The following is a 12,905-nucleotide window of genomic DNA, read 5'->3' as shown; positions in this document are numbered from 1 at the left end:
CCAACAAACAACATGAGAGAACATATCGTGGCAACAGAAAAGTGCAGTTAACCACTTCCCATGCGGCCATTGTATATAAACGGCCGGGCGGTGGCAGTGCAGGGTCGGGTTGGTGTTTATAAATGGCCTCCCCGCACCCTGTTGTGCGTGCTCCCTGGGAGCGCCCAGCACCGCAATCTGGTGCCCACTGTGTCCGGAGGACACAGTGGAACACCGATCGTCATACGGGACCTATGTGCGAGATCCCGATCACTGATTGGACAATCAGTGATCACATGAAGAGTAGTAAGCAAGATGTCACTTCTGACATCGTTGCTTACTACTAGTGAAATCTGTGAATGATCACCGAGATCACATGGTACAGGGCTATTCACAACAGCCTTGTACCATGTGATAAGCTGTGACCAATCACAGCTCACACAGTATTTCTCAATGGCTGCAGGAATGCAGACAGAGAGAAGGAGAAATGATTGCTTTTACAGCCTTTATGACATGTGACATGCTAGCCGGTATTACAGAGTGACGCACTGATGCCGCTCCTCCGCCAAATGTTAGACAGATTTATATGTTAAGGGCAGGGGCGGACTGACAACTCATGGGGCCCCCGGGCAATAGGGGATCATGGGGCCCCTGTGTCCTTGCCCAAACTCAAAAAAGCCTATGAAAAAGGTACCTCATGGGGCCCCCTACTGACCCCGGGCCCTCGGGCAGTGCCCGAGTTTCCAAATGGTCAGTCCGCCCCTGGTTAAGGGCGATGAAGTTTTACTTTTTTATTCCCAGGAAAATAAAAAGAAAAGTAAGAAATTATTTTCTGCGGGGATGCTTAACCACTTCCATGTATATAAACGGCCGGACGAGAGCAGTGCAGGGGCGGGTGGCATTTATAAACGTCCTCTCCGCCCCCCGCTTGTGCGCGCTCCCTCCAGACACAGTGGAACACCAATCGCCGTACGGGACCTCTGTGCGAGGTCCCGATCATGTGATCACTGATTGGCCAATCAGTGATCACATGAAGAGTAGTAAGCAAGATGTCACTTCTGACATCATTGCTAACTACGTGTGAAATCTGTGAATGATCACAGAGATCACATGGTACAGGGCTAGTCACAACAGCCTTGTACCATGTGACCAGCTGTGACCAATCACAGCTCACACAGTATTTCTCAATGACTGCAAGAATGCAGCCAGAAAGGAGAAATGATTTCTTTTACAGCCTTTATGGATGTAAAAGCAGTGTGAAACAAAAAAAATAAAAAATCTTCATCACCCCCCACAAGTAGTACAGGGTCACCATGGTGACCCTGTACTGCTAGGGTGACAGTATGTAAAAAAAAACATAAATAATAATATCAAAAAAATAAAATAAAAATGTAAAAAATGTTTTTTTAAAAATATAATTTTTGGTTATAAACTAATTTGGGTTATTTATTTTTACTAAAAAGATAACTGAATACATTTTGGCCAAGATTTATGATGAAATATTATTTATTTGCAAAATTATATAAGAAAAACCCTTTTTTTCTAAATTTTTGGACATTTTCATTTATATAGCAAAAAAAAAAAATAGAAATCCCAGTGGTGAATAAATACAACCAAAATAAAGTTTTATCTGTCTCAAAACAATGCAAAAAAATTCATATGGGTACAGTGTTGCATGACCGCGCAATTGTCATTCAAAGTGTGATAGTATCACATGTATATCCTTTTTTAAATATGTATTATCGCTAAAGATCAGAGCTGTGGGAGGGATCCGGAAAGCTCCACCCACCACAGAAAACTACAAGAGGGGGCGGAGATGAGACCAGTCACCCTGCACAAGGAGAGGGAGCAGAGCTGTGGGAGAGGTCAAGCAGCCTCCACCCATTACAGCCTGCCTACAGAAAACTACAAGAAGGGGATAGGGACAAGACCAATTACCCTGCACAACTAAAGATCAGAGCTGTGGGAGGGATCCAGCAAGCTCCACCCACTGCAGAATGCTACAAGAGGGGGTGGAGATGAGACCAGTCACCCTGCACAAGGAGAGGTAGCAGAGCTGTAGGAGGGACCAAGCAGGCCCCACCCACTGCAGAATGCTACAAGAGGGGGCGGAGATGAGACCAGTCACCCTGCACAAGGAGAGGTAGCAGAGCTGTAAGAGGGACCAAGCAGGCCCCACCCACTGCAGAATGCTACAAGAGGGGGTGGAGATGAGACCAGTCACCCTGCACAAGGAGAGGTAGCAGAGCTGTAAGAGGGACCAAGCAGGCCCCACCCACTGCAGAATGCTACAAGAGGGGGCGGAGATGAGACCAGTCACCCTGCACAAGGAGAGGTAGCAGAGCTGTAAGAGGGACCAAGCAGGCCCCACCCACTGCAAAATGCTACAGGAGGGGGCGGAGATGAGAACAGTCACCCTGCACAAGGAAAGCGAGCAGAGCTATGGGAAGGACCAAGCAGACTCCGCCCACTACTGGCTGCCTACAGAAAACTACAAGAAGGGGACGAAGACAAGACCAATTACCCTGCACAACTAAAGATCAGAGCTGTGGGAGGGATCCAGCAGGCTCCACCCACCACAGAAAACTGCTGGAGGGGGCGGAGACGAGACCAGTCACCCTGCACAAGGAGATGTAGCAGAGCTGTAGGAGGGACCAAGCAGTCCCCACCCACTGCAGAATACTACAAGAGGGGGCGGAGATGAGACCAGTCACCCTGCACAAGGAAAGGTAGCAGAGCTGTAGGAGGAAACCAAGCAGGCCCCACCCATTGCAGAATGCTACAGGAGGGGGCAGAGATGAGACCAGTCACCCTGCACAAGGAGAGGTAGCAGAGCTGTAGGAGGGAACCAAGCAGGCCCCACCCACTGCAGAATGCTACAGGAGGGGGCAGAGACGAGACTAGTCACCCTGCACAAGGAGAGCGAACAAAGCTATGGGAGGAACCAAGCAGACGCCGCCCACTACTGGCTGCCTACAGAAAACTACAAGAGGGGGCGGGCACAACACCAGTTACACTGCACAAGGAGAGAGCAGAGCTTTTTGGAAGGATCCAGCAGGCTCCACCCACTACATACAACTACAGAAGGAGGCGGAGACAAGACCAGTCACCTTGCACAAGCAGAGAAAGCACCAACGACCGGTCTCGGGAAGATCCTGCATCGCAAAGAACAAAAAAAAAATTCCACTGTTTCTAAACGTTTTCCGCTGAATCCAAAATTGAAAATGTTTTTGCCGGCATTACAAGGTTGATGCTTCCCAGTAGCAGGTTATTCAGAAAGATTTTGAAGTTTCAGGATGTCATGTCATTAAATAAATATTTTAAGTCAATAATAAGAGGGGAAGATATAAAGCCGGAGAGGTGTTTGATGTTCCTTTACTCCTCTAGCTCCTCCGAGGTGTAAGTGAGCTTTGGAGGTTAAATAGGCCTCCCAAAAAACCGGAACCTTTCCAAACCTCTGCGGGAGTGTGATCATCGGTGAACGTTTGACGTCTCTCTCGTAGATGACGTCTTTGATGAACAGCTCTTAATGTCCTGCCGTTATTATGGATATTGACAAACTCCACGGGAGAGGAACATGAAGGGCCTGTGTGGCCATAGGCTTGGAATCAAAACACAATGCAGAAATTTGAAGTAGGACAACTCTTTTTTTTTTTTGTTTCCTTTCAAGAGACCCGGGGAGAAATGTGCTTTTATTGTTGACAGACGTCAGGCGGAACAATTTTCACACAATTACGGAACTGTAAAACCATCACCTGGAGCTTGTCGGACAAAAGGAGCTTGGGTTTATTGCAAGGTCAATGGGTTAGTCCATTCTCAACCAAGTGTAGCGCTGCCCCCTCTGGAGCTGCTGGTTGTGTCGGGTCCTCTGTTCTTACCTTGACCTCTACATGGAGCACCTTTTGACACCTTGGGTACACATGTCAATAGACAAAAGACTGATAACTTCTGGCTAGGACCCTGAAATGAGACCGAGACCTTGGAGTGGACCTTGGAGTGGACCTTGGAGTGGAATGACAAAATATATTGAGAATATGAATACTCAAAATGGACAGGATGGGACAATGTGGAACACTTTCTGACATACACAGTTTTTGAAAGTCGAACAATATAGTAGGAGTGCCATCCTAGGTTCTGGTAAGGAACTGGAAATGAGCATAAGGTGACGGTGAGTTTGGTATCAAGCAGAGGCGGACTGACCATTTGGAAACTCGGGCACTGCCCGAGGGCCCGGGGTCAGTAGGGGGCCCCATGAGATGCCCCTGGTACCTTTTTCATAGGCTTTTTTGAGTTTGGGCAAGGACACAGGGGCCCCATGATGCCCTATTGCCCGGGGGCCCCATAAGTTGTCAGTCCACCCCTGGTATCAAGAGAATATTGACTAGAGTCAGAAGAGAAGAAGAGTCGCCCAGAGTCACTTATGGTGGGCATCCTTGACTGTGCAGGATGCATCGCATACTAGAGACTTACCTTAAAGCGGAGCTCCACCCAAAAGGCGAAGTTCCGTTTTAAGCCTTTGTCATCCGCCCCCCATTACTGGCGCCTTTGGGGAGCTTGGTATCAAGAGAACATTGACTAGAGTCAGAAGAGATGAAGAGTCACCCAGAGTCACTTATGGTGGTCACTCTTGACTATGCAGGATGCATCGCATACTAGAGACTTACGTTAAAGCGGAGCTCCATCCAAAAGGGGAAGTTCCATTTTAAGCCTTAGTTCCCCGCTCCCCATTTTTGGTGCCTTTGGGGAGCGGGCACCCGAACTGACAGGTGCCTGCTCCCACTTCCGCCAGGCGATCGGAAGTGGAAGTTGTCCTCCTACCCTCCCTCCCCGTAGTCTTCTGGGACACGTCACAAAGTGCAGCACTTCCCGCGCATACGCAGTGGGCACCCAGCCGTGAAGCCGCAAACTGTCTCAGCCGGGTGCCCACACTGAAGATGCCAGCACCGGGGAGAGAAGATGGCTGGTGAAACCAGCCGTGGTGAGGACACTGCTGGCCCGAGGGACAGGTAAATGGCTGTACCCCAACGGTGCGCTGCACCGATGACAGGGCTTCTATCTTCACCTGGTCTTCCCTCCAGGTTTACATCAAACTGGCCTCAGCTGCGATGGTGTCACTCCCACACATGTGTACGGGAGTCACTGTTCACACACAGAGCTCTGAAGGTGATATATATTTTGAAATATATTGAATACGGCCAAAATAGTCGTATTTCAAATATACACCGTGTTCCAAATTATTCTGCAAATGATATTTTTCTCGTTTCCCTCAATAATTGATGTAAATATCAGTCGGCAGAATTCTCATGTTACAACTATAAGAGTACAATTCACATTTTATTGAACAAACCTCCTAATGATAACAGGATTTTTGTTCCAAATTATTCCGCACAGGAAGTTTCAAAACACTTTCTAGGTTGTAAAGAACTGAAAATTGTCATTTGTTGTGTTTGCAGCAGATTTACTGAAATCAAAAGCTATTTCAATCAAACTTTTAACAATATTTTAACTTTTTAAACATTGTAACATAGGAGCCCTTATCTGATAGCAGATCACAAGTCTGGCATCCATTGAACTTGTGAGTTTTTGGACAGTTTCTGCTTGAGTTTGTTTGCCAGATGTCAGAATAGCCTCCCAGAGCTGCTGTTTGGATGTAAACTGCCTCCCACCCTCATAGATCTTTTGCTTGAGGATGCTCCAAAGGTTCTCAATAGGATTGAGGTCAGGGGAGGATGGAGGCCACACCATGACTTTCTCTCCTTTTATCCCCATAGCAGCCATTGATGCAGAGGTATTCTTTGCAGCATGAGATGGCGCATTGTCATGCATGAAGATGATTTTATTACGGAAAGCAGAGTTCTTCCTTCTGTACCAGGGAAGAAAGTGGTCAGTCATAAACTCCACATACTTTGCAGAGGTCATCTTTACACCTTCGGGGGCTCTAAAGGGGCTGACCTGCTCTGTTCCCATGATTCTGGCCCAAAACATGACTCCACCACCACCTTGCTGACGTCGCAGCCTTGTTGGAACAGGGTGACCATCCACCAACCATCTGGACCATCCAGGGTTACACGGCACTCATCAGTGAACAGGACTGTTTGAAAATTAGTCTTCATGTATTTTTCTGCCCAATGCAGCCGTTTCTGCTTGTGAGCATTGGTTAGTGGTGGCCGAATAGAAGGTTTATGCACAGTTACAAGACTCTGGAGGACTCTACACCTTGATGTCCGTGGGACTCCAGAGGCACCAGCAGCTTCAAATATCTGTTTGCTGCTATATAATGGTATTTTAGCAGCTGCTCTCTTGATCCGATGCATGGATCTGGCAGAAATCTTCCTCAATGTGCCTTTATCTGCACCAACCCGTCTGTGCTCTGAATCAGCCACAAATCTCTTCATAGTGCGATGATCACGCTTACGTTTTCGTGAAATATAGAATATTTTCATACCTCGTCCAAGGCATTGAACTATTTCACTCTTTTCGGCAGCAGAGAGATCCCTTTTTCTTCCCCATATTGCTTGAAAATGGTGCTTTGCTTAATAATGTGGAACGCCGTCCTTTAGTAGTTTTTCCTTAAATTGGGCTCACCGGCCAATCTAATTATCACAGGTGTCCCAGATTGTTTTCAGTGATCAAAAGAGCCCTGACACACAATGCCATCCATGAGTTACACTGAAAAACAAAATATTTCATCTTTGTGACACTTAAATAGAATTTGCATAATAATTTGGAACGCGGTGTATGTCAATATATTTGGGAAGAAAATTTTTAAAATATATTTAAAATATATTGCTGATTGATGATATAAGCGTTGGTTCTATTTGTTTATACAAAGTCCAACCTCCTAGCAATTTTTTGGGGAAGTTTTATTCCCGTTTAAGTTTAATGTCCCACTTTCCATTTAGGTCATCTTATTTAACAATCTTTCTCCCATTTCATGTCTGAGCAGTTCCTCTAAAAATATTAAATATTTAAGAATTTTATGTAATTTTTTTTTTTATTTAACATTTTCGGTAGTCTCAGCGTGATAAGCTAACAAATCAGGAAAAGGTCAGAGTAATCTGAGAATATTTAACTGAGCAAAAGATCGTAGAAGGAACAAGTATCGCTGAAGAAATACCCAGGTAACAGGAAAGGAAGAGAAACGGTTATCCGAGGACAGAGATAAGTGAGAATGAGGAGAATATATTATACCCGAGCTCTTACTTGGAGGTGGACGCAACACATACTGACCTTGGTCACCTCACATGTCTTCTTTTCAGAAAGGACTCCATTTCTTCGGCAAATTGCAGCTCCATGTATATATATATTTAAAAAATATATATATATTTAAATTATTATATATATATATATATATATATATATATATATATATATATTTAAAAAAATATATATTTTTTAATTATTATATATATATATATATATATATATATTTTTTTTTTTTAAATATATATATTTTTTAATTATTATATATATATATTTTTTTTTAAATTATTATATATATATATATATATATATATATATATATATATATATATTTTAAATATATATATATTTTTAATTATTATATATATATATATATATATATATAAATTGTTTATTCATTTACATCATAAAATTATTTGTTTATAAAAAAAAAAAATTCCTTCGTTTTTCAGGCAGTGGTTTAAATGATGGTTTATGGCACACGGTTGCAATTAACGCCAGAAGACATCGCGTCTCCCTAACATTAGACAACGGGGCTACGACACCGGTCCACGTCACCATGCCGCTACAGATTTCCACAGGACACCGCTATTATTTTGGAGGTGAGTGGGATCTTGTACAATCGTACAATGTTAGAAATGAGCATTTTACTTCATTCATTTATTTGTTTATTACAGGTATAGCGCCGTCAGTTTATGCAGCGCTTTACATATATATTGTACATTCGCATCAGTCCCCGCCCCTGAGGAGCGTACAATCTAAGGTCCCTAACTCACATTCATGTATACACATACTAGGGCCAGTTTAAACAGGATCAGTGGCGGACTGACCATTTGGGAACTTGGGCACTGCCCGAAGGCCAGGGGTCAGTAGGGGGCCCCATGAGATGCCCCTGGTACCTTTCATAGGCTTTTTTGTGTGTGGTTTGAGTGTGGGCAAGGATACAGGGGCCCCATGATCCCCTATTGCCCAGGAGCCCCATGATTTTTCGGTCTGCCCCTGGACAGGAACCTGAGCACTGCCCGAAGGCCAGGGGTCAGTAGGGGGCCCCATGAGATGCCCCTGGTACCTTTCATAGGCTTTTTTGTGTGTGGTTTGAGTGTGGGCGAGGATACAGAGGCCCCATGATCCCCTATTGCCCAGGGGCCCCATGAGTTGTCGGTCTGCCCCTGGACAGGAACTTGGGCACTGCCCGAAGGCCAGGGGTCAGTAGGGGGCCCCATGAGATGCCCCTGGTACCTTTCATAGGCTTTTTTGGGTGTGGTTTGAGTGTGGGCGAGGATACAGGGGCCCCATGATCCCCTATTGCCCGGGGGCCCCATGAGTTTTCAGTCTGCCCCTGGACAGGATCCAATTAACCTACCAGCATGTCTTTGGAGTGTGCGAGAAAACCGGAGTACTCGGAGGAAACACACACAGGCACAGGGAGAACCTGCACACTGCAGGCAGGTAGTGCCGTGGTTGGGATTGGTACCAACGACCCTTTATGGCATTACATTTCCTAGGCACACGCAGTGCATGTATATAAACACACACATACACATAGTTTAACCACGTACCCCTGGTTCACATCTGTGCGGGTGGTGCCGCTGTGGATCCGCCCACAAATCCGTGCAGCCGCACCACCCACACAGAGGAATGCGGACCCGCGGGCGGGTGCCATTAATCCCAATGGCACGCCGCATGCACTGGAAATCACAACTGTACTGGGAACTGACGTTCCCGCGAGGGCTGCATTTTCCAAAGAAGTGCAGGGACTTCTTCTTTGCATGCAGGACTGCTGTTAGAAACCATGGGGCCCCATACAGCCAACATGACAGGCCCCCTCCTAAAAAAAAACACAAAAAAACACACAGTTTTCTATGCTTCAGTTATGAATGAACACAATGAGCGATCAGTACCAATCCCTCATTGCGTTCATTCAGGAAAGTAAAGGGCTGGTAAATGTGACATATTTACTGAACCCTTCCCTCACTCTCCATCCTGAAGGAACCTTTTGTGTGACTGCAGTTGCTGGTGGAAAGGAGAGGAGGGAAGCCGGCAGCGCTGGGGGGGGGTGGGGGCACACAGGGGACCTGGACAGCAAAAGGAAACATATGGTGCACAGGGAGGGTGATGGGTGCGGCAGGGGGGTGAATTACTTGAATCAATCCAATGTATGGCTCTCTCTGCAGCAGATGAAAGCCAGCAGGAAGGAGAGGAGAAAAAGCTGGCTTTCAGCTGCTGCAGAGAGAGCCATACAGGGGATCGGTTCCAGTAAGTGCCCCCCCCCACCGTGTCGTTCACCCTCCCTGACCACAAATCTGTTTCACCCAGCTGCCTGGGCCTCCCTGCTGGCCTGGGCCCCGTACAGGAGCACTGGTGGCACCCCCTTATCCATGGCCCTGCCTACGTGTCCCGGGGCACGTAGCGATCTCCGTGATCGTTGTGTCCTACGGACACAGCTGATTACATGATGTGGTAAAAGACCAATCACAGCGGCCTTTTACCACATGATCAGCCGTGTCCAATGACATGCTGATCACCGGGAAATGCAATTGCCGGTTCTCGGCTGCACTTTCCTCACACTGTCAGAGCATGAGGAAAGTGCTGCCGACAACTGGCAGTTGTCAGAGCGGGGATCGGCACCAATCATCAGGGCATTGATGATCAGAAACTATAAAAAAATATAATAGAAACTGTCACGGTGTGCAGGCTGCCCTTCTCCCTTCGCTCTCCCCACTGCAGCTTCCCCCACCTCTCCCCCCTCTTATCCTGTCACGGCCCTTTGAAGCTGGGCCGTCCAGGATGAGAGGTGTGACTTTCATCACCCCCAACCCCTATCTCTCTCCCATCCGGAGCAGCTGGAGGGAGAGAGGCGGTCTCCCGCTGAGAAGCTCACCGGGAAGGGGCGAAGGGGGGAGAAGGGGCGGGCAACTCACTGGGATGTCAGGGCCGCGGCAGTCAATCTGACGCCGCATGGCCCCGACAAGTGCAGCTCGGGCACAGGGGTTTCCCGTGCTTGCACTCGTCAAACGACAAAGGCCGCGTTCCCGAGAGCGCGGCCCGTGTCAAGGGGGCGTTCCTCGTTGCCGGGCGATGAGGCATGCTGCCCACAGTTGCTAGGGCGACCAGGGATGCTCTAGACCGGCCTTAAGAAGTCCAGTGAAGAGAGTCCCGGGTCGTTCTACCGCTGCGCAGCTGTCAGGAAAGACTACGCTGAGGCGAGACCCCTGCAGCCACTCTGCCTAAAACTGGGAGGATTATTACTGCTGCCCCTCTGCAGAGACCCCCTAAGCTGGGAGGATTATTATTACTGATGCTGTGCAGCATTGATGCTAAGCTTGAAAGGATTACTACCACTGGATGACGCTGCTAATACTCGGGACTCAGGGGAAGTACCCGCTGCTATACTGCCTGTACTGGGCCCCAGAAGTGCTATGTGTTGTTGCTGGAGACTCAGGACTGGTACCTGTTGTTAGGACCCTCTGCTGTGTGCTGAGGAGGGTCGCCCCCCCCCCGGACTGTCACCTGCTGTGAAGCTGAGACCATCCCTGCTGGAGCTGTCAGTGTATGCGCCCCTGTTTTATTGCCCCTGGACTGTTCTTGAACTCTGTTCCCCCTCTTCTCCCTACTTGGATTACAAATTTCTAGAGACTCTAACTTTGCCCCCCCTTGGGGCCAGATTACAATTATTTTGAGCCCTCTCCTTGCTATTCCCCTAGACTGGGTGCTGCCACGCTACCTGCCGACCCCAATTGAGTGAATGTCATTTCTTTAATAAAGCTTTGTGTGTTTATCATCTGCTCTGTGTGTTCTGTCCTGTCTACCCCCGTCACAGAAACAAAGAAACTTTTTCTTCAAATTTTTTGCTCTTTTTTTGTTTATAGTGCAAAAAAATAAAACACCCAGTGGCAAGTAAATACCACCAAAAGACATTTCTATATGTGAGAAAAAAATGATAAAAATTTCATATGAATACAATGTTGCATGACCGTGCAATTGTCATTCAAAGCGTGAAAGCTGAAAATTGGAATGGTAAGGAAGGGGGTATAAGTGACCAGTCGGCAAGTGGATACGGGCAGCACAGTGGCTCAATGGTTAGCACTTCCATCTGGCAGTACTCGGGTCGTTGGTTCAAATCCCAACCACGGCACCACCTGCCTGGAGTTTGCATGTTCTCCCTGTGCCTGTGTGGGTTTCCTCCGGGTACTCCGATTTCCTTCCACACGCCAAAGACATGCTGGTAGGTTAATTGGCTCCTGTTTAAATTGGCCCTAGTATGTGTATGTGTGAATTAGGGACCTTAGATTGTACGCCCCTCGGGGGCAGGGACTGATGTGAATGTAAAATATATATGTAAAGCGCTGCGTACATTGACGGCGCTATAGAAGTACCTGAAATAAATAAATGTCTAAACTCAGCCTGTTCATCCATTTGTACCATACACTGCGGTCTGTTCTCATAACCTGAGAGTTTAGGAGAAATCTTGTGTAATAAAAGAACACCAGGAATGCTGGGACCTCGGGGTCATCCATCAATAGAGCTCATAAAAACGTAAATGCATTATATGAAATTATGAATCTGATTAGCCGCCATGTCTGTCTCTTACCAAACAGGCTGCCCGGATCATCCAGCCAGCTCGTCCTGTATAAATCCAATCTCGTCATTTCAAGGATGTATGAGACTCATCTTTATTGATAACCAACCCAAGGACCTCATCTTGGTTCAGCGCGGCGTCTTGGGGAATTTCAGCGACCTGCAGATTGATATGTGCGGCATAAAAGACAGGTAATGTCATTGTTGCATTTGAAGTGAACATTATATCATCCCGCCATTGGGATCGGGGTCTTCCACTTGACCTTGTCACAAGTAGACTGGAATCTCTTGGGGTGGCCCAAAGTGCTCAATGATGCCCAAGTCATCTCCAGTGGCGGGTCTCCATTCCGTGGAGCAACAGCTCTACACCAAAGATCCTGTCAGGGCTCCAGGTATGAGCAGAGGGGTGTGGACTGACACAGGGAAACGCAGGCTTCAGATATGGTATAAACAATATAATTTATTAAGACTGACAATACAAAATGCAGTGCAAAACTAAACATAAACACAGTGCAAACAAACCAAACCAAATCACCCACCGATAACAATACATACAATACAAAGAGTAGTCAGGCAGGCCGGGTCAGTAGCAAACGGGCAAACGGAGTACCAGGAACAGGCGGGAGAGTGGTCAGGGTCACAAGATGGGTTCAGTAACTCACGGGCAGCGCGGTACAGAGGGTCAGGCAGAGAATGGTCAGGGTCACAAGCCAGGGATCAAGCAGGAGAAGTCAGCAGAGGTCAGGATCAGGCAGGGTCGGCAACAAGTCAGACAGGAACAGGAACAGGATACAAGGTACAGGGGCCCATGGAAAAACACACGCCAAGGCCCTGACTGTGAGTCTGGCCATTCCTTAAATACAACCCCTGCAATCAGCTTCAGGTGTTTGGCTGATTGCAGGGGTGAGTCTCAGATTGCCCTAGCCCTGGTACTGCAGCCCACAAGGCAGGTGAGTCCCACCATTATTGGCAAGTCCATTCCTGACAGATCCTCTGAGCTAGACACACCGGAAATGTTTGTTTCTTGTTGGATGCATTTGTCCATCGAAGAATTTTGTTTTTACATATTCGTGATGTTCATTTTTCGGAATTTGTTTGGTATCTTCAGCATTCATTTTGAATATTCGGTGGTCTGGGTGGATTTA

At 47.1% G+C, this 12,905-nt stretch overlaps 1 protein-coding gene across 1 annotated transcript in view; it reads left to right on the top strand.

The window, feature by feature from the left end:
• LOC149462256 (contactin-associated protein-like 5) overlaps positions 1–12,905 on the top strand; it is a 577,382-nt gene that overhangs the window by 269,817 nt on the left and 294,660 nt on the right. The window contains exons 9-10 of the mRNA XM_089677193.1: positions 7,635–7,784; positions 11,781–11,952. Of these exons, the coding sequence (XP_089533319.1) occupies positions 7,635–7,784; positions 11,781–11,952 (322 nt within the window). The remainder of the gene's footprint in view (positions 1–7,634; positions 7,785–11,780; positions 11,953–12,905) is intronic.

Source organism: Staurois parvus, unplaced genomic scaffold (assembly GCF_062004578.1).
Source record: "Staurois parvus isolate SC_StPar_1 unplaced genomic scaffold, SC_StPar_1.0 ptg000179l, whole genome shotgun sequence".
NCBI lineage: Eukaryota > Metazoa > Chordata > Amphibia > Anura > Ranidae > Staurois > Staurois parvus.
The sequence above is the reverse complement of the archived record's forward strand: the minus strand, read 5'-3'. Positions and strand labels throughout refer to the sequence as shown.